The 24,809-nt window shown below is 48.1% G+C and overlaps 6 protein-coding genes across 6 annotated transcripts; 3 read left to right on the forward strand and 3 right to left on the reverse strand.

The window, feature by feature from the left end:
• Positions 1 to 39: 39 nt before the first annotated feature.
• On the forward strand, positions 40 to 1,743 carry TREMEDRAFT_73467 (uncharacterized protein). The gene is made up of 8 exons (XM_007003671.1): positions 40 to 258; positions 313 to 377; positions 416 to 588; positions 652 to 752; positions 796 to 1,012; positions 1,059 to 1,158; positions 1,203 to 1,371; positions 1,417 to 1,743. Exons 1-8 carry the CDS (start codon positions 105 to 107, stop codon positions 1,710 to 1,712), a joined length of 1,275 nt encoding a protein of 424 aa, XP_007003733.1. The 5' UTR covers positions 40 to 104; the 3' UTR covers positions 1,713 to 1,743.
• On the reverse strand, positions 1,703 to 5,454 carry TREMEDRAFT_71303 (uncharacterized protein). Its single transcript, XM_007003672.1, has 9 exons — positions 5,390 to 5,454; positions 4,985 to 5,341; positions 4,792 to 4,949; positions 4,626 to 4,743; positions 4,472 to 4,590; positions 2,103 to 4,429; positions 2,042 to 2,059; positions 1,890 to 1,995; positions 1,703 to 1,844 (listed from the first exon to the last, which is right to left on the reverse strand). Exons 1-9 carry the CDS (start codon positions 5,444 to 5,446, stop codon positions 1,733 to 1,735), a joined length of 3,372 nt encoding a protein of 1,123 aa, XP_007003734.1. The 5' UTR covers positions 5,447 to 5,454; the 3' UTR covers positions 1,703 to 1,732.
• Positions 5,455 to 7,012: 1,558 nt separating this feature from the next.
• Positions 7,013 to 8,344, forward strand: TREMEDRAFT_60936 (uncharacterized protein; the record flags this gene model as incomplete). The annotated part of the gene is made up of 4 exons (XM_007003380.1): positions 7,013 to 7,557; positions 7,599 to 7,726; positions 7,891 to 7,938; positions 8,163 to 8,344. The coding sequence occupies 4 exons, from the start codon at positions 7,013 to 7,015 to the stop codon at positions 8,342 to 8,344; spliced, it is 903 nt and encodes a 300-aa protein (XP_007003442.1).
• Positions 8,345 to 12,134: 3,790 nt separating this feature from the next.
• Positions 12,135 to 13,625, reverse strand: TREMEDRAFT_60938 (uncharacterized protein; the record flags this gene model as incomplete). Its single annotated transcript, XM_007003381.1, has 3 exons — positions 12,135 to 12,413; positions 12,464 to 12,738; positions 12,794 to 13,625. The coding sequence occupies 3 exons, from the start codon at positions 13,623 to 13,625 to the stop codon at positions 12,135 to 12,137; spliced, it is 1,386 nt and encodes a 461-aa protein (XP_007003443.1).
• A 2,907-nt stretch (positions 13,626 to 16,532) lies between these two features.
• TREMEDRAFT_60939 (uncharacterized protein) lies at positions 16,533 to 17,727 on the forward strand (the record flags this gene model as incomplete). The annotated part of the gene is made up of 5 exons (XM_007003382.1): positions 16,533 to 16,547; positions 16,610 to 17,111; positions 17,153 to 17,271; positions 17,316 to 17,451; positions 17,624 to 17,727. 5 exons carry the CDS (start codon positions 16,533 to 16,535, stop codon positions 17,725 to 17,727), a joined length of 876 nt encoding a protein of 291 aa, XP_007003444.1.
• Positions 17,728 to 22,474: 4,747 nt separating this feature from the next.
• On the reverse strand, positions 22,475 to 24,809 carry TREMEDRAFT_60942 (uncharacterized protein; the record flags this gene model as incomplete). The annotated part of the gene is made up of 5 exons (XM_007003383.1): positions 22,475 to 23,040; positions 23,284 to 23,986; positions 24,117 to 24,283; positions 24,361 to 24,393; positions 24,746 to 24,809. The coding sequence occupies 5 exons, from the start codon at positions 24,807 to 24,809 to the stop codon at positions 22,475 to 22,477; spliced, it is 1,533 nt and encodes a 510-aa protein (XP_007003445.1).

Below are 24,809 nucleotides of genomic sequence, written 5' to 3' on the forward strand. Positions count from 1 at the left end.
CACTTTAATACCGCATCATTGTCCATCGAGTTCCCTTCGCAACGCTCGAGGCATGACATGATCCACTTTGTCATGGCTTAGAGAGCAGGTAGGTCTTGATAGACATGTACTCTAAAACTGCCAAGACGGAACCTGCCAGACTTCCCGTTTTCATCACCGCCGTCGTCATACGATTGGCTCTCTTCCAATCTACACTCATCTCCTCGGCTCTACAACACCGTCCAGAACTTGTCTCGCCGCAGACGTCGTTCCGTAGTTGTGAGTGATGACTCGGCAAGTTGACTGACCATTGCCTCGTACTGATGTTGACAGTGCTCGAAGGTGTATACCTTCGGCGGTTGGGTTATGATCCCTATGATGGAGGCACATTCGTACATGTACGTAGCCGACGATGTGAGGATCAGCTGACATTCAGCCTCCGGACTACCTGGGTTTCTTCTCCCTCTTCGGCCGCCATCTACCGGTAATCGCCCCATATGTATGGATCCTACTGGATATAGTTGGTGCCCTTGCTCTCGTAGAGATATGGACAACGAGGTTAGGTCATCACTCGTTGTCGAAAGGCAGGGAGAGCCTTGTGGCCGCCTTGTGAGTGAACCATCATCGACAGCTTGTACCCTTTTTGTCTTTCCTCTCGCTGAAGAGCTCAAGATATCTCTTTAATCCGTATACCATTGCGACTTGCGTCGCTCTAACAACCACCTCGGTCGACAACTCGCTTTTACTCCTGACCATCGCCCTGGCGGCTCAAAGTGAGTACGTCTTCAACGTCCTCTGCCAAGCTCACACCGTCAGAACGTGCGATCCCAGCTTCCCTTCTCTTCGCTCTGTCTTCCCGTACCGCTGCCTATCCTATATGTCTCCTGCCAGCACTCGCAATGCTAGTTACCCCATCGTGCAAGGGCGCGTCCGTTGGCCGTTCGGCCGCAATCCTGCTCGTTGCATGCGGCGGGTCATTTCTATCGTCTACATCTCTGAGCCAGTCAGGAATGTTATGCTACTGGAAGTCCATGTGAGTCATACGGAGCAGTCAAAGCTTTCAGAGACGCTGACTCCAGCGTCGGTCTTCCTTTTCTCACCCCGAACGTTGGCATGTGGTGGTACTTCTTCACCGAAATGTTCGATCACTTTCGACACTTCTTTCTCGGTGTATTCCAAGTCAGTTCATCTGATCGTTGCTTACAATTTGACGCTGATGGCAGTTTCACTGCGTCATATACGTCATTCCCGTCTGCATTCGGCTTCGCCATGACCCACTTTTGGCGATGGCCATCCTTCTGTCGATCTTTGCAACTTGGAAGAGCTATCCTACGCTTGGAGATATGAATGTTCCCGCTGGCTTACTGGCCTGCTTCCCCGAAGTTCTGACGGGTACGTTCATACTCTAGTAGGCGTGCCAAGTTTGCTGATTTCAAGAGCTTAAACATCCACTCTTCAGTCTGACCGTCTATGCCTACACATTCATATTATTGCCGCTCCTGCACTCCCTATGGCTGGTGCGAGGGACGGGCAATGCCAATTTCTTCTACGCCGCCACCATGGTTCACGGACTCAACTCCAGCTTGGCCATTGTCGACGTGCTGGGTGCAAGTATACGGACGGGCGCCAAAGCTCGTCTCGTACTTCCAGCTGTGGACCTAGAGGACGACAAGCCAGACAGTCGCAAGGGGGAGATGCAATTGGTGCAACTTCTCTCCGCGGTAGATCCTTGAGTGTTCACATGCATCTACATTTACAAGTCGTCAACTTCCATTACATCAGAGCGTTTGACAGCAGTGTCAGCTGACCAGGCATCAATCTTGGCTTTCAGTTCGGTATCGGGAATGCAATCTTCCAATTTGAGACTGGGTTTCATCAGCACTGCCACTGGGACAAGTCCGGACGCTCACGGCATGTTGTTGAAAGGATCCAACTCCTTGGACAAGAGGACGGTACGAATCGTACTTCGATCGATGACCACGCGAGAGACTGGGAGGATGACAGGATCTTTCATGACTGCCGATCAGCTTTCGTCCATGAGTCCGGATACAAGGAGACATGCGAGTCGATAAAAGAGGGTCTGGTCTCATCAGCTCGGTCTCGCAGACGGGGCAGAGACCCACCTAAAAATTCATCTGGAATGTCCCTCTCGTCCTCCATCATAACAGTCGCTCTCATATCCTCCACTTTCTGGGTAAAAGAGATTACCTCTGCCACTTCTGCGTCAGTCATGATGGCCCGATTCTTGAGGATCCGAGCGAATCTCTCAAACAACTCTTTCGAGTAGCTTCGTCCGTCGTTGGCAACAGCTCTGATGAAGTCTGCCTCCCCAGCTAAGTTGAGATAGATCTGAGCGATGGCGGCCAGGAGCTCTTTGGGCTTGAATGAGAAACGATCGGGATCTGCCACTCGAAGATCTTGCATTTTAGGACCCACAAGCATGACAACATTCTCGTCTAAAGTGGCGGCTAACCGGTCGACGATTTCTGCTGTGACAAAAGGTTCCTTGGTCGTGGCGGTGAAGTCGCGTATGAGCTTGACATGGTCAAGCCCCATTTGAGTGTGGAAAGGGGCGCTGGATTCCGCTTGGCGCAGTTGTTGAGCAAGATCGCTACGCTCCGTCTCAGGGCGGTCGTCCCACTCGGCAGCATTGGCTTTCAAACTCTCAATATGATTGATTTTAGCAAGGTTTGTTAAAGACTCTTCGAGATGAAAAGTGGTATCGCTCATCAGCATGTTGATGAACTTGATGAATTGGTCAAAGTCGTCCTTTCGAGATTGTACAAACGCCTCGCGATGCAAAGGATTCTCCCACATGGATTTGACTATGCGACTGATGTCGCGGCGGAAATTGAACTTATCCCAAAACTGGGTGTGTCCACCCGTCATCTCTACATCGATGAAGAAGCGAATCAGCGTGGGCATGAGGTACTGTGTTGAAAGAGGATGATAACTGAGGCGGTCGAACATTGGGCCTTTTCTCCAATACCCCACGGGATACAGTCCATGCGCTAGCACTGATACCAGTTTGGCTTTGAGAAAGGGATTATTGACGTAGCCGGGGGACAAGAAAGTGATTGCGAACGTGATAAAGGTGTCTTTATCGGAGGAGTCGAAAGCGTTAGGATCGTAACGTGATAGGAAGTCACAATATTCGACAACGTTGTCAAAAAAGTATTCAGGAAGCATACGGAACTGTTGAGGGGCCTCAGAGGATAAAGGCAAAGTGATAGTCGGTGATGGGTGATGGCGATGCGGATCGACGAGCCGGACGAGCCAGGTCATCATGAAGCCGAGGAAGGTCAGGTTTAGCCGATAAAAGACGGGATCCAAAAGTTGAGTATCGTACGCATGTAGCGAGGCGTGAAGGATGGCCAGATCGGCCTTGAGCTTGGCGATGGCAGCCTCTCCTTGTGCTTCGAGGGCCGGGTTGCCCGTCCATTCTGCACGTGAAGCTTCTGACTGTTTGAGCTGCTTCTCGATATCGATCATATTCCGCTCAGCTTTGCCACGCTGAGCTATGGTCTTCACGATACCGAGATGCTGAAACACATTGCACAGGTAGAACACTTCGGTGATGAAATTGGATGACTTTTCGACTGAAATAGAGTAATATTCGTCGGCTTCTTCTTTCGAGGCGCGGATCTTCGTCTCGTCGCCAATGTCCACCAGCTTTGAGGAACGGAGGTATTCCGGATCAACCTTGTCGATTTTCGAATATCGCACGTCCATAGCAGGCTCAAAGAGCTTCAATAGGACGTAATGCAGATTCGTCATAAAGCCGTCCGATGATACGTTTCGGTAGTCAACTTGCATCCCCGCACGCTTCTGATTCAGTCGAGCCACGAGTCCAAAAAAGTGAAGAACTTCTTCGCGAGCGGCAGGTGAGGCTCGAATGATACTGTTGTAAATGGTAAACAATGAGTTTTGCAACGAATTTAGAGTGTGCCGTAAATTGCTCTTGTTAGCGTCGATGTCGGCTCTTTTGCGATTGGTCGGATTCGAAAAATTCAGCTTCCAAATCTGGGGAAATTCCCGTGGATACACACTGAGGCGGGTCAGTGGTCCAAGTAAAGACTGCCATTCGACCTTCTCCGGCGTGACGCCAGAGGCCATCCAAATACTCAGAAATGGGAGACAGGCGGCGATAGGTTTGACAAGGACGAGAGTAACAACTGCCCCAAGATAGCGCCTCCATTCATCTCCTAAAATGTCTGGCCGGGGTAATTTGAACCACTCTTGGAAGAATAAACTTAGAGTTGGTGTGATGATCTCGGATATTGCTTGCTCAGCGACAAGAGCCATATCATTGAGGAACGGTAAAAGATCGGACGGTCCTAAGGCATTGTGAGAAATGTGGGCTGATGAGTGGTCGCTCGGCGTGGTACCCGGTCCCGAGGGGGTAAGCGCCAGGAGAATGGGCAGGAATTCAGCGGGTCCAGTGGGTTTGCTGCCGTTAGGGGCCGCATCCCTTTTCTCAAACAGAACTCACGTGTCAGGTTGTGGAAACATAGAAGGATCCTCTAGAGTCATACCACAGTATGACAGTAGCAGGTTACGAGTCTTGTCGGAAGTGATTCTCCACCGTTCCTTCTCACTCGAGGTGAAATTCTACGTTCAGTATCGAACTGAGAACCTTGACTCACCAGTCGAGAGACTTCCCTATTTGCCGCATGCAGTCGCTTCCAGCAACCAGTGAGATATTCGAAGACGGTCTCATCCTGTACCATCCCCGCGAGAACATTGATGATGTCAGGGTCGTCACTAAAATAAGCAATTCGCCATGCCATACAACAAGCACTGGGAACCCACGATCTGGCCATGATTTTGGGATCGAGAGAGAGGCGAGAGATCAGCAGGCGGTCAAGAATTCCAGTACTTGTGAGCACAGGAGCGCCTTCTTCCCGCAGCTCGTCTGCGAGGTCCTTGAGCCAGCACAAGCGCCAATCACTCTGCTGAGCAATCGTACTCTGCCGTCAGCGACGTCAAGAGTCAATAAACGTACCTCTAGTGTGACTTGGAAAATGATGGCTATTTGAGAGTTCTCCCAGGGCTCATATGAAGGTGGGATAGTCGAAGTGCTCCGCATCTTGGCTCGTGGACCGTCTTCTCGGATAGGTGGGTGGACGGCGTAAACCGAGGACATTGCTTTCGAAGGAGTGCTCGCCCGAACGATTCCCGGATCATCGAGACTTTGCTGCTCGGCACGGACCGAGAGACTAATCGAGTCTTGAGCTGCAGGTTCACTTCTCGGGACGACGACCGCGGAAGTGCTTTGGGTTGAGGGGGTAAGGGAAGGAGAAGACGAGGAAGGAGGTATTCGGTCAGGGCCTTGTAATCTGGCCAGGCGTTTGAGCCGGATCTGCACAGTCAGCACTCTGAAGTCCGCGGGGTAAATGACATGACTGACCTTGTCAGCGTCAGTCAGGCCTGGCCCGTCGTGTTGATCGCTGTTATCCTTTGACATGAAGAAAGATGATGTTGGGGATGAGAAGCGCTCAAATGAAATCAGCACAGAGGTTCCAGAACAAATCTTCCCACGGTCGTTCACAACTCGTCCACACAGGTCACTCGTTTGCATGTGACACTTGGTTGATTGCGAGCGTCAGCTCGCAAAGTATAGGGGTCAAATTCTACGTAAGTGCCTGGCAGAAACGGGGACTTTACGTAAGACTGAGAAATTTACGTGTATGGTGCTATTCAACCTCTTCACCATATCTTCATATTCCACTCCGCATTCCACTCCAAGCCAAAATGTCCTCCAGCTTGCAATGCAGCAAAGCAAACTTAAGATGTCAAGCTCCCTCAGACGTCACACTTGATTCAACTCACTTTCGGAACGGTGCCAGGGGGAAGAAGAGTGATGAGTACTGGAAGACTTGCTCTTTCTGCCGCGGCAAACCACCCATACCCCTTGCCACACCTTCATCACAGCACCAGTCAGTCCGCTGCTCTCGCTGTCAAGTCATCCTCCCTTCTCCCCATTTTCGAGGTAATCGTGGAAGACGTGTTCTTTCTTGTCAAGCATGTCGTGAAGAGGATGAAATACTTCCAGAAAACCCTCCTGCTCCATCTCATTCCCATGTGCACTCTCCTCTGACCCCCGGGTCCCAGAGAGCTCAACCCTGCCGCCGTCTTGACACCTCGTGAGCCCCCTCACCATCTCCTGCTCGACCTCAACCACTCATGTTTGGCAACACACGCCCTGCACGTCAAAACCGACGTGCTCCTCGCCCCCCTGATGCTACTCCTCCACTTCTGGGAAGACCCGCGCCCCCCCAACCACCACCTCGACCCTTGCGACATGTAGGTGAAAAGCGCTGTAACACCTGCCGAAAATGGTCTGCAGACATCAATTTCCACCATCCCAATCACCCAGTCCCGTACCTTTCATGTTCTAACTACCGAGAACTCCAGCAACAGAGGTATCAAGAGCGAGTTAACCCAAATGATTGTGAATCATCAGCTGAGATTGGACAACACTCACAAAGTGTTTCACCAACAACACTTAATCCACTAATTTCTTGTGATCCAGCTAAGCTCCATGATCCCTGTATTCCCAATGAATCAATTTCGCTCATCAACAATTTCCACCAACAGGTTGAGCGTCTTGAGAAGGAGTACTGTGAGAGATGTAAGGAGAGGTGGTATGAGCTGCATGTGCGGAATGGAGTGTGTGCCCTGTGTAGGCGAGGAAAGAGGTTACAAATGGCATCAGAGAATAACATGGATCCTGGTAAGGCTTGTTGTCCTTAAATAGTCGTGTGTACTAATCTCAGGTCCTTCCCTGACCCAGTTGTGTTTGAACCACAATATCGAACCTCCGGCTCCCCCAACACAGATTGAAGAGATGCTCCTCTCAAAGGTGCATGTCCAGCTCCAGATCTGGCAAGTTGCGGGTCATGGACAGACAAAATATGCAGGTCACACATGCCTCTTTTCACGCGATACTGTTTCACTTGTTACTCGTGTTCCTCTACTTCCCTCAGAGTTGGATGTCCTTATTATCAAGAAGAAAGACTCCCCTCACTCAATGGATAGATTTGCTGCCCGTCCTAAATTTCAGGTCAACCGAACTCGCCTTCTGGCAAACCTTCAAGCACTCCAACACTTTCACCCTTCCTATCAAAATGTAGAGATCAATCATGAGGCACTAGCACAACTTCCAGAGCATGGTTCAGTTTTCAATCAACTACGGTCAACAACAATTGAAGATGCTGGAGCAGATGTTTCCGAAGGACCAACAGATCAGGAAGGTGAGCAGGAGGATATTGTGGTGGAATCTGTTGTTCCTAATGTTGGGGACGGAAGGAGAGAGATTGAAGCAACACGGTCCAGGATGGAAGAGCTGGTGGGAGTTGACCACCCAGTAACCCTCACTGCTCCTCCTCTCAGGGCTACACCTCTGTACGAACACGATGAATCGAGCCAATATCTGGTTGAAGCGTTCCCCTTCCTATTCCCTCAAGGAACTGCAGACCTTCATGCACCAAGAGAGCATCCGGTCACACCATCCCAATACTTCAAACATCTCATGAAATATGATGATGGTAGATTTGCTGCTCATCCTCAGTTTAGGTGTGTCCCAGACTAGCAATTCTTCTTCTACTGAAATTCAGATATTATGCTTTCAATGCACTTTTGCGTTGGCAAGCTCGCACACTCGCTGCCTTCTATGTCAGCCGTAACCCGGACGAACAAGCTTTAATTGCAGGAGACATCCAGGATCTGCTTGATTCCGACTCTAGTGTCACGAACCACATCGTAACATCCCTGACAACCACCATCACCGACCCTCCTTTCACCATCACCAACTACCACCCGAATCACTGAGACCGACTACGGCGAAGTTATGAGAACCAAGAGGGTATTTGTCACGATAACCCCGCCTAGTGGAGAACTACGGCGAAGTTAGGAGAAGGGGACCGAGGGAGAGCAGAACAGGCGAAGTCAGGCGAGGTGAGCGGAGTAGGACATCGGGGATATGGCGAGGTACGGCGAAGTTGAACGAAGAGGACTGAGCGTGAGGCAGTGCGAGAGTTGAGGGACGTTCTATGAGAAGAGAGGAGCAGTATAGATAGTTTACAGATCGCTGAACTTCTTCAGCGATCCTTGATTGTTGTCAGTAGCGAGAGATATATTCAGTAGCTACAACCATCGAGTTAGGGAGAGCTACCACCGAGCAGTTCGACGCACCACGGCGAAGTTAGCCGCAGTTCATCGACGATCATCTTATCCTTTCACCACTCGACGCATTACTACGGCGAAGTTAGCTGTAGTTCTCCGACGAGTACCCTGTCCTAGTGAGACATCAACGCCCCACTACGACGTAGTTAGCCGAGGTTTGTCGACCGTCGGTCAGTAGAGAAGAATAAACGACGATTGTGACATCTAGAGAGCTAGCCAAACGGGTGCGCCGGGCTGCAACTACTCTACGAGGAACACCCCCATACTGGGGTGCAAGAAGTCAAGAGCTCAGTACCATGATCCGTCAGCTCGGCACCCCACACACTTTTGTTACTTTCTCTGCCGCGGACATACAATGGCCAGATCTTCATCGTGACCTTCCAAATCTCGCTCCAGCCAATGCTGATGAGCGACTTCGACAGAGGATCAACACCACACATGTGAATGAACATCCTGCCCATGTTGCCTGGTGTATTCAGCAAAGAGCGCAGCTTTTTATTTGTCATGTGGTGGCCCCATTGTTAGGAGTGACAGATTTTTGGATTAGATATGAGTGGCAGAGCCGGGGGTCAGGCCATGTCCATGGTCTTCTATGGCTTGAAGGTGCACCTTCACCCGAGGAACTAAAGGCTGGGGGAAATAATGTGGAGGAAGAATTCATCATGTTTTGGAAGTCAAAGGCTTGGGCAATCAACCCAAGTCCGGCCCTGCCTCCATCTGTCATACACCCTTCAGCACAACCACACTCTCAAATGACCTTTGATAATCTTTCACTTGCCCAGCATCTCAACCGTATTCAGCGGCACACAAGATGCTCAAACTACTGCCTCAAACGGCCAAAAGGAAGTGGTCCTCGAGCGGAGGCAGTCTGCCGGTTTCGATTTCCAAGGGAGCTGTGCACCCAACCTTCTGTTACAACCGACGAGAAGGGTAGTATTCAGCTGCTGTTGGAGCGTAATGATCCTCTTCTCAATGTTTACAACCCGGTGTTCACCCTTGGATGGCAAGCTAATGTGGATATATCCCCATGTCTGATCCACATGCTGTGGCAACATATGTGGCAAAATATGCTTCCAAAGCCGAAAAACCAAGCCTGGCGTTCCCTGACATAATGCAAGGGATATGTGGATACTTAAATGAGGAGACACCAAGTAGGATTGTCTTCCAGAAGATGCTCAGCAAGGTTATTACGGAGAGAGATTATAGTGCTCAGGAGGTGTGTCACAGTCTTCTTGATTGCCACATGATGTCTTGTTCTCGTGACTTTTGCAATCTCTGTCTCCTACCTCAACGAAGCAGGAGGCTTCAGAAGTCAAATGCAGACAATGAATTGGAGGATATGGATTGGTATGACAGCTACCTAGAGCGGGATGAGGAGTATGTGGATGTCAGCTTGTATGTCTGGTACAAGCATTATGAACGTAGACAGGGTAAAATTATTTATCGACAGAAGAATGACCGTGTGATCAGATTGTGGCCACCTTATCATCCATCTGGGGATGATGTGGAAGATTACAAAAACTGGTGCAGGGCTCGCCTTACCTTGCATCATCCCCATCAACAAAAGAGTGATCTGGTGGATGAAGAAGAGTCATGGTCCCAAGCCTACAAAAGATGTCAGGAGCTACATCCTGATGGTCATGAAGATACCTTGCCAAAAAAGCCAAGACGAGGTCAGGGTACCAACAGCTCAGACACGGAGTTCTCCTCAGATGAGGAGGAGGAAGAGGACTATGTGCTACAGGATTGGCAGGTGATGTGTCAGGATGGGGGACGGGCAAATGCAGGATCAGATCCTGCAAGCCGTTTGGGGTTACGCGAAATGGACATGCAGGAGTCTTGGCATCAACCCGCCCAAGACTGGGGCATAGAGGGAACCAGTGAAAGAACAAAAGCACTGGCAGAGTGGAAGAAGACAGTGAGTGACACGTTGGCCCCAACAGTGTGCTGACAAGACAGACAGATATCTATCCGTCCCGTGCCAATGTTGATATCTCATTGTTGAACGATTGCCAACAACTGGTTCTCACCAAAGTTCTCAATCATGCTGGGTGTCATCTTGATGGTCAAAATTCCTCCCCTTTCCGACTCAATATTGACGGCACCGCAGGTACCGGAAAGTCGTTCTTGATCGATGCGATCTCTCAGTCTCTGTATGAACTGTACTCGGATAGAGTAGTCATGAAGCTAGCTCCAACTGGGGTCGCTACATTCAACATTGGTGGACAAACATACCACTCAGCTCTCGGTCTCTCAGCAGATGACAAGTCACGCCCTACAACACTTTCACCCACCCGGCTTGCAAACTTGCAAGAGGAATGGCGGAATATCAGATATTTGATCATTGATGAGAAAAGTATGATTGGAAGGAAGAGCCTGGGAAGAATACACACTCAACTTGGTCACATCTTCCCAGCATCCTCCCAACTTCCTTTTGGTGGACTTTCCGTTCTTTTATTTGGGGACTTCGGACAACTGCCACCGGTCGGTGACACCCCCCTCTTTGTCACCATTTGGTGGGAGGGTAACTCTCAATCATCTCTCCTACAGAATAAGGGACTCGAGATTTATCACAGTATAGGGGAAAGTATTGAACTGTCACAAGTAATGAGACAAGCTGGAGAGGATAGAGAAGCAAGCACCTTTTGTGAGACACTATCAAATCTCAGGAGTGGGTGCTCGACCTCACAGGATTACCAACTTCTTGCGACAAGGTTCTGGGATTGGTTCACACCCATGGAGCAGCAGGAGTTTAGATCAGCAACTCACCTCTGTTCGGAAACGTCTACTGTGGCAGACATCAACGTGAGAGAGCTGTTGGGTGCACAGAAGCCAGTTATACGGGTGCCTGCACATCATGTAGGATTTGGAGCCAAGAAGGCATCGGAAGAACAGGCGGAGGGATTAGCTCGTGTGATTTATCTGATGGTTGGCGCAAGAGTTATGCTTACAAGAAATATATGGACCGCACAAGGGCTTACAAATGGTACATGTGGGGTTTTACACTCCATTGGTTTGTTGGAGTGTGAGGAGCCCGGAATAGGAATGCCGTGTGTTGTCATGGTGGCAGTCCCATCCTACTTGGGCCCCACAAATTGGTATGATACAGAAGGGATTCCATTGGTACCAATCACCCCTGTGATGTCTACATGGGAGGCTCCTGGTGGGTCACGTTGTTCCCGAACACAGCTCCCCTTACAAGTGGCATATGCTATCACCATACACAAATCCCAAGGTATGACATTGAGTCAAGCTTGTATCAACCTTGGATCTCGAGAGTTTGCTGCTGGGTTGACATTTGTTGCCGTATCCAGAGTAAAAAGCCTAAAAGGTTTGGCATTTCGACCAGGATTTGCTGTAGAGCGATTGGGCGGCCAAGAGAGGAACAGGGATGGAGGGACAACCCGTAGGTTTGCAAAACAGGATGAGATGAGAAGGAGGGCACTTCCATTCCATGCATGAGTATCTTGCATGAGTATCTTGATCACATAATTTTATATCACCAATGTCATGTTTTTTGCCTTACAAATTACGGTGATTGGTCTAGAACACGTTCAAGTGCATTAGAACATGTGGATAGGGTCAGAGAAAGTCGTCTTCCTCCAGCAACCGGCATCACTTTGTGGGGTAGGAAGGTGGAGCAGAAAAAAGTGGCGGAACGAGGGGGAAGTTGATGAAACAGACCAATGGATGGAATGTGCAATTCCCCACCTGAAGTCCACTTCCCCATGGGTGCTAAGAGAGAATGTGTCCTGATTGAGTCCCCAAAATCAAGATGAAATACTTCTCCAACTCTTTCTGTCACAGCCAAGAAAGTTGCAATACGCAGGAGAAATGGGTTGGGGTAGGTAGGATGTGACAATTTGAGCCTGTTCAGCGCATCCTCAAGTTCCGGTCTTGGGGCATTCACCCTTTCATGCAGGTATCTAGAGGTTAGCCATGGTATCTGCTTGGGTAAGAGTCACGACTCACTCTATGATTGGTCTTAGCGCGCCAGAATCAAGTTGCTGAAGCAAGGCTTTCGCCCGGGGTCCCAGAAGCTTGGCAATGGTTGAACAGAGTAGCAGGAGCTGATAAATAGCTTCTTCATCCTCCTTCTGCTTAGTATCACGAGTGGTAAAAATATCCTTGCTATATCGCTTCCATTCAAGTAGATGTAGGACTTGTTGGTAAATAATATCATCGGTATGTTCGTCCTTATTGGAAGCGTGACGTGCATTACAGCCGGAATACCCCTTAGGTTTTGCCTGGAGAGTCAGCATCAACTTGGACGGAATGCATATTGGTTCCGACTCACTGCTTTTGCGGAATCCCATGCCTCTAGTATCTTCCTCTCAACCTCTGTGGAAAAAGCGTCCGGAATATGTATGACAAGGTTCTTGACTTGGATGTGTGAGGTATTGGCAGGGAGTGGAATGAGAAAGGGAGTTGGTGGAGGAGCAAGTCGATAAATGGAGAGGGACTCTTGGTGGGTCTCAGCCCATTCTCTGACTGCATTTTGTCCGTCATTCTGTTTAAGATGGTATAGCGCCTGCATCCAGACATGTTTGGGTGCTTTGAGATGAACCGGAACTGAGAGGTCAGTCGATTTAAACGCAAGGGTAAAATGTATTCGTAGCGGACTCACTGAGGTCTTTTAGCTTCCTGACCCAACGCTTTCTCATGTTCTGACCCTCTTTGTGATATTCCTTCTCAGCTCGAGACTGGCGACGCTTGGTCTGTTTCCCTATTACTTCACTGTTGACTGTCCCTTCAACACTCCCTTCCGTTGTTCTGACTTCTCCAGATTCCCCTTCTACTCTCCCTTCAAGTCTTCCTTCAACTCTTCCCTCAAATTTCCTTTTGAGTCTCCCCTCCACTTTTGCTTCAAAATTCCCTTTGACTCTCCCTTCAACTCTTGATACGACGTTCGGTACGGGTACGACTTTCGATAGGACTTCTGGTAAATTCCCTTTGACTCTCCCTTTAACTCTCAATACAACGTTCGGTACAGGGACAACTTTCGATAGGACTTCTGGTAAATTCCCTTCGACTCTCCCTTCAACTCTTGGTATGACGTTCGGTACCGGTACAACTTTCAATAGGACATTTGGGACGGGTACGACTTTTGGTCTACTCCCTTTGACTCTCGATACAACGTTCCGTACAGGTACGACTTTTGATAGGACATTTGGTAAATTCCCTTCGACTCTCCCTTCGACTCTTCCTTCGACTCGTCCTTCGACTCTTCCTTCGACTCTCGATACAACGTTCGGTACGGGTACGGCTTTTGATACGACTTTTGGTAGGACTTTGTCTTCCAATACAGCTTTGAGTTGAGACTTAGTAGTCTTGACTCCAGAAGAGTTTGGTGGCTCAATCACTCCACCTGCAACTCCGTGTTGAGACCCAGGAGTCTTGACTCGAGGAGAAGCAGGCAAAGTGACATCTCCAGTAAGTTTTAAACCCTTTCTCCACATTGTGGCGATGAAGAGATGAAGAGGAAAAGAAAATTTTCATGGCCGGATTGGGCTAATTTAACAGACTAGAACCCTGACGGCCGCTCTCATTGCCTCACGCGAGTCGATATCCTAGTCTTTATCATGACCCTACTCATCATGACTTCCCCATCCAAGGGTCCGGCCCATTCCTCAGAGAGAAAGGTTCTCAGTGAAGTCTCACAGAAGAGAATAGAGGTTTACGCCTCAGTATTATTCAAGATATCACAGTTTGATTCAAAGTATGCCGTAACTGAACTTCTGGTGAAGACTTAGGTGAGATTCCCAATGGGGATCTCTTCAACAATAGTCTTGTTCTGCAGGATATAAATGTCATAACCCTCAAATATCTGTAAATACCACGTGCATATCATCCACTCAAGTCCAGTCAACTTTACCCAAATCGTCTCAACTCGTTCTATCGTACGACATGTGGCAACCTGACTCGACATTGTATACATCAATCCCGTCATCTATTGTCATCTATTGTCATCTATCGTCCTCTATCATCATCTGTCGTCATCTGTCGTCATCTGTCGTCATCTGTTGTCATCTGTCGTCATCCCAAGCTCCGGCCGACATGTACCAGGTTCCGTGTCCTCGGTTCCGCTCAGACCGGACGAACTGTTAAGCGAGGGTACCTCGGGAGCAATATTAGCCGGATGGCCGGTCGGCATCTATTTCTGTATATGAACCCGTCCCAATCAACAAACAACAGAATCATCAATGATCGACAATTAGCCATCAATTCCTTAATTACTAATTAGTGCCTTAATTAGCCATCAATTACGGGTACCTCAATTAGTGATCAATCACGGGTACCTTAATTAGCGATCACGCCACTGACGTCATAGGAGAGTACGTACGTCCGTCAACGGTAGTACGTATGTCCGTCAGCGGTAGTACGACTCCCTCGGTTACCAAATAACTGGTTCACCGGATCAATCACAGGATCAATCACCGGGTGAACCACCGGGTCAACCACGGAATCAACCAGTCAACCGGTCGTCAGGATAGCCTTGTGAAAACACGTGTTTGAACATGGAAAACACGCTACTGATCAATACACACTCGCTACTGATGGAGAAGTGTACGCCACTGATGAAGAGTACACACTAGTGATGAGGAGTACGCACTGATGGTCAGAGGTTTCATCTCTTTCAGCAGTGCGAACGACTCAACTGAGAGAACCAGAAGGAAAACCACTCTACTAAGCATATTTAGCCTCTATTCGAACCTCTCGAACCTCTACCGAACCCGCAGGACTGAACCAGGTATTTTTGAGTCAAAATCTGCATAATGTGGGTGCCTAAGAAACACCCTCTGAACCCCCTGAAAGATCAGAGCTCATCCAGGTAGCATAGGAGAGTTTCAGGTATCAAAGGATCACATTTCATGGATCCTTTATTCGTGTTTCTTTTCATGAATTCAACCTTTGATGAAGAGATCTCTTTTGGGGGCTTCCAGGATGATTCAGAGCCTTCTGTAAGGTCTACTCAAATGCTGTTTTTGATACAGGGTTTCCTCAGGGTTTCCCCCAGGAAGTAGGAGAGGAGAGGAAGGAGTTTGAGGCTCAGTTTGGGGTGTTTTGTCTATAAATAGTGGTTCTAGCTCTCTGTTTGTTTCTCTGTCTCTCTGATCAATTGTCATCTTTGATTTCAACTCTCTACTCTAACTTACTGTTGCCTTTAAGACTGTTTGAGACACGCAATTGCCGCTTCATCATCATCGGTCGTATATTCGTGACAATAAAAACCCTCCTGTTGGCTCCATGGCTCCTTTTTCCCCAAGGATCACAAGATCTTTTGCATTTCATATTTATCAGACCTCTTTGGGAGCACTTCTTACAGAAGTGTCATCCTTGTTTGATACGTTCTAGCTTCATGTCACCACCCAGCCTGTGCAGGGTCCTGACCCAAAACCCTGAGCTCCACCGATCTGAGTCGATCCGAGTCAATCTGAGTCAATCTGAGTCGATATGAATTGATATGAGTAGATATGAATTGATATGAGTTGATATGAATCGATATGGGTCGATATGGGTCAATATGAGTCGATATGAGTCGATATGAGTCGATACAAGTCGATACAAGTCGATATGGGTTGATTTGAGGCGACATTAATCAGAGAGCAGGACTTCCTCGAAAAGTATAAATACTAGACCTATTGTAACGGTACTGGAAACACGACGACTAGGTCGCAGGTTGGGTCGAACTCGATGGATGTCTCGTGGAAATCTAGGGGCTCTGGTGCTAATGGATCGTGTCTCCTCTGCAATCGATGTAGCCAAAGAATGATATTGAAGAATCAGCAAAGTTGGTACTTTGCTGATTGTACTATATACTGTCTACGGCTATCCTTGTCCTCGTCTCCTTCCTGCTGCAAGCGTCTACGTACATACTCGGACAGGTGAAAAACCGCTTTGAGCAAACCCAGTGGGGAAAATCTCGAAAGGGGAAAACCCGTCCCTACCTACTGCAGCACTGCCTCCAACTCCCGCTTTCCTCCATCCTAATCCGTCGAACTCGATAGAGTTCCCTCGATTCGTTGTTACCCCGTAACAAGTTTCCCCCCCTGTCTCAAGGATCCTCGCCGAGGATCCTGAATCCTGTAACTAAGTGATTCACATGGATTGTTCTGAGACACCTTTGGGGCGCCCTGACGTCACACCTACGCTAGTGTGACGGTTGCCATGAAACGCGTCACCCGCACGGACCTCCAATGTGATCGAGAAATTACTGACCAAGTCACCTCCTGTCTTCTTCTTCTTCTTTCCTCCTCATTCCTTCTTTACCTCTTGTTTGTCGTTCTTTTTACTTATCTATCATTATCCATCCATATCTTACTCATATCTTAGAGCATCCTTCCAACTCTGACCTGTCTGTGAGCATGTCTAAGCGTACTGTAAGCAATTCCTTTCGAATTCGATGTATATCCTCATATTTCTCGCTGGCTGACGAGACTAGTTGTCCTCTTCCACTCCCTCCCGTCAAACTCGAGCCTCTACCTTGGCAACTTTACCCGACGTCGACCCCGAGCTTCTCATGCGTCAAACGAAAAGAATGAGAATTACTTCCCAAGCCGCTTCCTCTCAACCCCCATTGGTTGATGCGTCTCGACGAGCTCTCGACACCATTAAGGAGAAGTATCAATCCGGTCCTTCTCGCGAAGCACAATCGTTCCTCGATGACCAGGTCATCGAGCAATATTTCGACTTCGAAGGGGGTGCTGGGCCATCTGCCACTGGTGAGAACCTATCTCCCGCCAAATCCGTCGAATCCGAACACCCTACCGTCGTCGAAAATGCAAATTCTCCCGGTAAGCAACTTACTGGTCCTCCTTCTGAGGCTTCCGACGAACTTGTGGAGGTTCCCGACGAGCTTGGTGACATCTTTCACGCCCCTCGCAAGGTTCCCGTCAACAAGGAACTGGTTAAGTTGCTCGAGGATCGAAAAGACTCCGAGATCGGTGAGAATTCCACCGAGTTCTGTTCGCTTCTGACTTGTTAGCTACCCTTTGGGCCAGCATGACCTTCCCCTCTGTTCGTCTCGCGTTGAAGAACGAAGCTCTGGACCGTTTCCGCGAAACCAACGCCATCAAGCCCACTGTAAAGTGGTTTAAGAACGCTGTAAGTCTCGAATTCTTTCAAGTTTTATCGATTCTAATCATTAGCTCGATCGTTTGGCCCAAGGTTGGCGCCTCCGCAACAAAAATGGTGCTGTTGTTCGGCTAGAGGGTGAGCTCTGTACCGATTGTCAACGTCGTCTCGATGGTGGTGAAGACTTTCGGGTTGGTTGTATTGGCCCTCGTAAGTTCTTGCTGCGACTCGTTCGATGTTGATGCAATTCAGTCGGTGGTGTGTGTGGTGAATGCTCTGCTAAGGGTACTTCAAAATGTTCGGTGAAGACCAACAATCCTGAGTCCAAATTCCGTGAGGTACCTGTCTATTTCCTTCGAACTTGGTCGATGTTGATGTATAGGGTATCGTTGTGGGAGCAAGAACGGTCACTTCCAAGGTTACTTTTCTCCTGGAGCACGAGCTTTGTGCGGCTTCGGTCCGTTATCGATCCCTTCCTGCCCATGATCAACCCGCCTGTCTGACCCAACTTTCGGGTTACATCCATCTCTTTACCTCCCTTCTCCTTCCTCTCCCCTCTCAACATCTGGATCTTTACAAATCCCTTCATCTTATTTCCGCCAACTACGCTCCTCCTTCCGCCGATGAAACTCTGGATCATCTTACTTCTACTGGTGATCCTACAGGATTGAGTTCCTCTCAGCCAGTCGCCGGTCCCTCCTCTTCTCCCCATACTCCTCTTCCCCGCAACGTCATTCGTATTCCCGCTTCGGCCCGTCGTCCCCGAGCCGATTCTAACGCCTCCATTGAATAGTGTGTTTATATCTCTCTATTTGTAGCTATATTTCCTGTGTATGCATTCATTTCTGACCCAGTTTTGTTGATCTTGATCGAATTCTCACTTTCTTCTGGGGTCCCTCTTCCTCTTTTCCAAAAATTCACCAAAAACGGCCAACTCTTCTACATTTTCTCGTGGTTCCCAGTCATAGGCCGCATTTCCTGTGTATCCTAACCATTTTACCTTGAATTCTTCCTTTCCTCGTCGAATTCTGCTGTCCACGATTGCTTCCACATGGAATTCATCCTGGCCGTTAATTACTACAGGCGGTGGGGGTGGTATCTGTCGACCTGGTATCCTATCCTTAGGATATGGTTCCAACAGCGTGACATTGAAGACATTGTGCACTTTCATTGATGGAGGTAGATCTAATTCGAAAGCATTTTTCCCAACTTTCCTTATGATCTTGAAGGGGCCAACGTATTTTGCTTCTAATTTTCGACTGGGTCTTTCCGTCGTAAGATACTTCGTACTCAGTAGTACCTGTTCTCCCTCTCTGAATTCTTCTGGTATACTCTTGTGTCTCCTGTTGTAGTATTCTGCACTAATCTCATTAGCCATCCTGACCTGTTCTTGAACAGCCGCATGTAATTCTCCCATATCTCTCCATTTCCTCTCCAACTTGTTTGACTTTGATCGAATATCGTGCGAATGGATGTCGTAGTGTGGCACATAGCCGTAACAGGCTTCAAAGGGACACAGACCGTGGCTACTATGTGGCGAACAGTTATAAGCGAACTCAGCAATTGGTAGAAGTTGATCCCAATTGTCCATGTTGTAGTTTACATACATTCCGAGCAGGATTTCCATCTGTTGATTTACTCACTCAGTTTGTCCATCTGTTTGAGGGTGATACGCAGTCGAGTATAAGTTCTTTATTCCCAAGAACTGACATATTTCCTTCCAAATTTCCGCCGTAAACTGAGTTCCCCTATCTGATACAATTGTTCGAGGTACTCCATGTTTTGAAAAGATCTCCTTGATGTAGATGTCGGCCACTTTGTTCGCTGTTAGTCCAGTTGTACATGGAATAAATCTAGCCATCTTGGTTAGTCGATCGACTATCACTAGTATCGCGTCGAACTCGGTCGATTTTGGTAGGGGTCCCACCATATCCATAGAGATATCTGTCCAGGGCAGTGTGGGTACTGGTAAAGAGACTAGATGTCCATACGGTTGATGTCGATGAGTCTTATGTCGGTTACAGATCTCACATCCTTTTACGTACTTCGCAATATACTCGTCCAAATGTGGCCAGTAATAATCCTCTTTGACTAAGGTGATGGTTTTATCTCTTCCTGGGTGTCCTATTAATATTGAATCGTGTCTTGCTTTCATTACTTCTAATCTTGCTTGTCCTTCTGGTATGACTACTCTGTTTTTGTACAAGAGTAATCCGCTTTGTGTCCAAGATACTATTGGTGTCTCGTTGCTAATCTGTGTCTTCTGTGTGTCCTGTGTGCTCTGTGTGTCCTGTGTGCTCTGTGTGTCCTGTGTGCTATGTATCTGTGTCATTTGTAGTCCTAGTCGTCGTATGTTTGCTATGTCTTCTGAGTCTTTCAGTCCGTTCTTGATGAGTCCGAATAATGGGTCTTCTCGGATTGCTCCTCTTACTATGTGTCTTGGTCCTTTGTGTTCTGAGTCCATTGAATTCGATCCAACTTGTTCGTGTGTCGGTAGCAATTGTAGCCAGTTGCCTTTGTTTAGATCCGGGTCCTTGCTACTCCCTCTTCCCGGATGATAATCTCCTCGTCTTGTCAGAGCATCTGCTCCCCCATTGTCAAGGATACTGCCCACCCTGGGACAGAGGACAAAGGACAAGGGGACAAGGACTAGGAGTGACAAGGAATATACTTAAGATAACAAGACTGAGTCCAACAAGGAATGGGACTGTGACCCAAGGAATGTCTCTGGCTTGTCTTACAAGGTTAGAGGGAACTGGACTGGACTGGACTCCAAAAGGGTGGCAATGGAAATGACTTTTGATCAAGAACTAAAGTAGACTACAAAGTACAAGATAGGGTTTATATAGACAAATCAGCCTTTTCCAAGAGGCTCGTGCAGACCTGCGGAATACGAGCGTCCTGAACCGTCCTGCACTGTCCTGCATGCATTGCCTTGCATCCCACCGATAACCACTGATATCCTACGATGCCATATCTGCGTCTACCTACGTCCTACTATGACATCCTACGGGATGCGCCGGAAGTCGCTCGACTTTGTCGAAGGTGGTCGATGAGGAACTATGAAGGACTATGCAGAACATAGAAGTGCTGCGAGAACAAGAGACTGAGATATTATGCCTTAGCAGGCATTAGAACAGAGGAACTAGAGACTAGAGAATTACTGGGGACTTATGCCTTGCAGGCATGGGAGCTAAGCACCGACATACTAGAATGATACTTGGAGTTTATGCCTGACAGGCATGAGAGCAGAGGTGAAATGTTAAAACACGAAAGTGGAGGTTGAACTTGTTTTGCGCAACAAGGAACACGTGATGGTGTGATTCATGACACCCATTTTTGCTACCTGGTCGGTAAGTGATCTCTATGTTGAAGTCTCCCAATATTTCCAACCATCTCATTTGCCTTCGATTTAGTTGTCGCTTGCTTTGGAAGTACTCTAAGTTCTTGTGATCTGTAATGACTTTTATAACATCACTACTGTTAGCCAAGTAGGGCCTCCAGGCGACCAGGCAGTCCACGATGGCTAGTAATTCTTTCTCTCCTACCGTGTAGTTTAGTTCACAGGGTGTCATTGCTCGAGACCAATACGCAACTGGGTGAAGTTCGGTGGTTCCCTTTATTGATGGGTGAGGGAATCTTTGAGACGCTATCGCACCTATCGCGCAGTCGGATCCATCGGTTTCGATCCAAGTCGGTCGGGTTCTATCAAAATGTCGAAGTACCGGTGCTGTGGTGAATGTTTTCTTTAGATCGTCAAAAGCCTTTTGGCATTCTTGTGTCCAGTTCCAAGCCTGATCCTTCCTGGTCAATCGTGTGAGAGGTCCCACAATATGCGAAAACCCCTTGATAAACCTCCGATAGAAATTCGCAAAGCCCAAGAACACTTGAGTATCCCGGACTGTCATGGGTTCTCCCCATTCTAGAATAGCTTTCACCTTTTCTTGATCCATTTCGATCCGTTCGTGTCCTATTACATACCCCAGGAACTTCACTTCATTTGAACTCCATTCGCATTTCCTCGGACTGACGACCAAATCGTTTTCAAGTAGTCGATCTAACACCTTTTGGACAATTATCTGATGGTTTTCGATCGTGTCGGAGTATACCGTGATGTCGTCGATATAAACTACTACCCCTTCGTCAAGTAGATCGTGAAACATGTCTTGTAGAAAGTTCTGAAAGGTGGCTGGTGCATTACACAACCCATCCCTTAGGACTGTGCTCTCGAAACTGCCGTATCTTGTTCGTAAGGCAGCTTTATGTTCATCTCCTTCCTTTATTCTGACTAACTGGTAAGCCCCTTTCAAATCGAGTTTAGTGAAGATCCTTCCTAATTGAAGTCGATCGAGTAGTGTCGAGATGAGTGGCATTGGGTATGAATCCTTAACGGTTACCTTGTTAAGCGCCCGATAATCCGTTACCACTCGATAGGGAATCACTCCTTTTTTCGGAACCAGGAATACAGGAGATCCATAAGGTGATTTACTCCTTCGTAAATGGCCGCTGGCCAAACCGTCATTGATCCACTGCTTTAGGAATGCGTCCCCATGTTCATCCAGTTGGTAGATTGGACCTGGTTTTAGTTCTGCTCCGGGGGTCAATTCGATCTCGTGATCACATTCTCTTTTTGGTGGTAGTTTTCTGGCCCGTTCCACCTTAAATAACTCCAGGTATTGGTGCCATTGTGTCGGTATGACTTGTCTTATCTCTTCTTCGCTCATTTCATCTTCTCCTTTTTCCAACGCCGTTCCTCTTACCAATCCTTCCTCCAATCTTGGATACTTCCAACCGTTATCCTGTCCGATTCCGTCGAACTCGATCAATCCCTTTCCACAATCGATCCTTGCCCGAAACTGTTTCAAGAAGTCCAATCCCACCAGTACCTCGGGTCCTTCGTATGCCATCACATCCAGTCGAGTCGCAATTTTGAGTCCTTCTCCTAAATCCAATTCAGCTTCTACATACTCGGTTACTAACGTCGCGGTTGTTCCATCGAGGAATCTGATCTTCCGTGGTTCCTGATACTGTCTCTTTGGAAACAAATGGTATAAGGGACAGGCCGGCTGTACATATCTTCCGGTAGCTCCGGTATCAATTAACATTCCAAATCGTAGGGTATCTTTTTCTGTCTGTATCTTTATGTATATTATAGCCGAGTCATTACTGAGATCTATTGGTAGTTGAATTTTGTGCGATTCTGTTAGATCCTGGCCGCAAGTGGTCGCATCACTTAGGCCAGGTATTCGTTTCCCTCTTCTTCAAAGGTCACCGCCATTCCTCGAACTAGTGGCCCTTTGGATCCAGTTGGGATCGAGTTCGATCCACTAGGAATTGGTGAGTTATGCGGGTTTGGGGATCCCCTAATGTTGTTCCTCGTATTTCCTCCATTTGGGCAGTTGTTGGCGTAATGTTCTGGACTTCTACATTTGAGACAACGTCGGTTCTCCCTCCTCCAAGTCATTTCGTTCTCGCTGAGACGTCCTCCGTCCTCTGTCCAAGTGACCGGAGGGTCATTTGGTAGACCATAATTCATCATCACTGGTTTTCCACCAGGCAAGGGTCCTCTACCAGTCGATTGTGAGTGGCGTTCTACTGGGTTGGGCGGACTAGTATCCAATCGCATCGAATTCGATCGAGGGGGAAGCCAGGTCGTCTCATTTTTGCGTCTAGCAGCCCATCGATTCGCTGCAATCATCGTTTCAGCCATCCGTTGGTTCTCCTCAGTCCCTATCACATGTTGTTTGAAATAGATCCAGTCCGATTTGGTTCGAGGGTCGGTGTTATTTACCACTACCACTTTCAGTAGCTCTTCCTTCAGGCCCTGTATGGCTGAGGCAATTTTCATGGCATCGGGTACCTTTCCAAGGTGTGTGGACCAAAGTTCAAAGTTGGCAAAATACTCGGCGGCCGTATCAGTCTGTCTTAACTCCTGCAATTTCCTCATAGCTGTACCTGCCATGTTACTGTCTCCAAATTGAGTTCGCAAATGCTGGATGAATTTGTCGTAGCTCTCTAGCCATTCGGTCGAATTCCATATACTTGGATTGGTTATGGCCGGGGTTATAAGCATTTGAGGGGTGCCTCGAAGATACCCGTATATGAACATGATCTTTCTGCGATCGGTGGCGTACTCTGCCCCTTTGAATTCGAAGTTCATGTGGCATGCTGCAAGGAAGTTGTCCAATTGTCCTCGTTCTCCACTGAAGGTAGGTGGATCCGCACACCTGGTTCTTCCTGTTTGTTCGTTGTTGGTAAGTTTTGGCTCCAAACACGGCTTGTTTTCTTCGACTTCGATCGAACTTGCCCCTTTCGATGTGAGTATCTGTTGGTTCTGTCGGTCAGCTTTCATCGTAGCCAGTTCTTCCCTTAATGCATTTTGTTCCTTTTGTTGCATCGTCATAATGGCTAACAATTGTGACAACTGCTGCGATAATTCATTTAGCGGATCTGGGGTAGTGGTGGTAGAAGTGAGATCATGTGAAATGGTACTTCTCGAAGAACTTGTTGGTATTTCTTCCTCTGGGACCAGCCCTTGTTCCAACTCCTCTTTTTCTGGTATCATTTTCCGCGCTTTCCCTCTGGTGAGCATACAGTACTCTCCAATTCGACCCAAGGTGCGTAAGGCTGATTCTTCAACTTGTAACGGTACTGGAAACACAACGACTAGGTCGCAGGTTGGGTCGAACTCGATGGATGTCTCGTGGAAATCTAGGGGCTCTGGTGCTAATGGATCGTGTCTCCTCTGCAATCGATGTAGCCAAAGAATGATATTGAAGAATCAGCAAAGTTGGTACTTTGCTGATTGTACTATATACTGTCTACGGCTATCCTTGTCCTCGTCTCCTTCCTGCTGCAAGCGTCTACGTACATACTTGGACAGGTGAAAAACCGCTTTGAGCAAACCCAGTGGGGAAAATCTCGAAAGGGGAAAACCCGTCCCTACCTACTGCAGCACTGCCTCCAACTCCCGCTTTCCTCCATCCTAATCCGTCGAACTCGATAGAGTTCCCTCGATTCGTTGTTACCCCGTAACACCTATCTACTTTGTAGTTTCTTCTTTTCAAGGATCAAAATATTATTTGCCACTCACAAAAGACCTCTTGACATACTACTTACGCTCGACACATCCCTCATCATCATTACGCCTGTCTACGCCATCACACACGTCCTTGTCATCATCTTGACCTGCCCGGATCCTTCGCAAGTCACCTTAGCCGTCCAACCACATCACAAGTCTACGGACAACATACTAACCGTCGTTGTCCAAGCTAATTAAACAGTCGCAGTCCACCTGTCTTTGATTCCTTGAGGTCTGTCCAGGACAGGACCGTGACACTTGACCAGTCGATCCTTCCAACCCATCCTATCCTTCTTGACTTATGCTTTCATGACTTGACTATCATCTGATCACTTCACAGTACCATGGACAATCTTCATTTGTCTTGGTCCAAGACCATCTAAAGCGTTATCTTCCACTCCGTCTTTGTCCTTCAGGTCTCACAAGGATGGGTCGCAACAATCTTCCTAATGTTATCCAATGAACTTATCTGCATACATTCCACCAT

Source organism: Tremella mesenterica (genome assembly GCF_000271645.1).
Source record: "Tremella mesenterica DSM 1558 unplaced genomic scaffold TREMEscaffold_3, whole genome shotgun sequence".
Taxonomy (NCBI): domain Eukaryota; kingdom Fungi; phylum Basidiomycota; class Tremellomycetes; order Tremellales; family Tremellaceae; genus Tremella; species Tremella mesenterica.

Bases quoted from the DNA above. Each gene is read 5' to 3' on its own strand.
- TREMEDRAFT_73467 (XM_007003671.1), top strand. From the start codon at position 105: ATGTACTCTAAAACTGCCAAGACGGAACCTGCCAGACTTCCCGTTTTC. The intron at 259-312 runs GTGAGTGATGAC...TGATGTTGACAG, and splicing joins GCAGACGTCGTTCCGTAGTT to TGCTCGAAGGTGTATACCTT. The intron at 1,372-1,416 runs GTACGTTCATAC...GCTGATTTCAAG, and splicing joins CTTCCCCGAAGTTCTGACGG to AGCTTAAACATCCACTCTTC.
- TREMEDRAFT_71303 (XM_007003672.1), bottom strand. From the start codon at position 5,446: ATGTCAAAGGATAACAGCGATCAACACGACGGGCCAGGCCTGACTGAC. The intron at 4,744-4,791 runs GTGGGTTCCCAG...TGCTTATTTTAG, and splicing joins CCCAAAATCATGGCCAGATC to TGACGACCCTGACATCATCA. The intron at 1,845-1,889 runs GTGAGCGTCCGG...GATGAAACCCAG, and splicing joins GATCCTTTCAACAACATGCC to TCTCAAATTGGAAGATTGCA.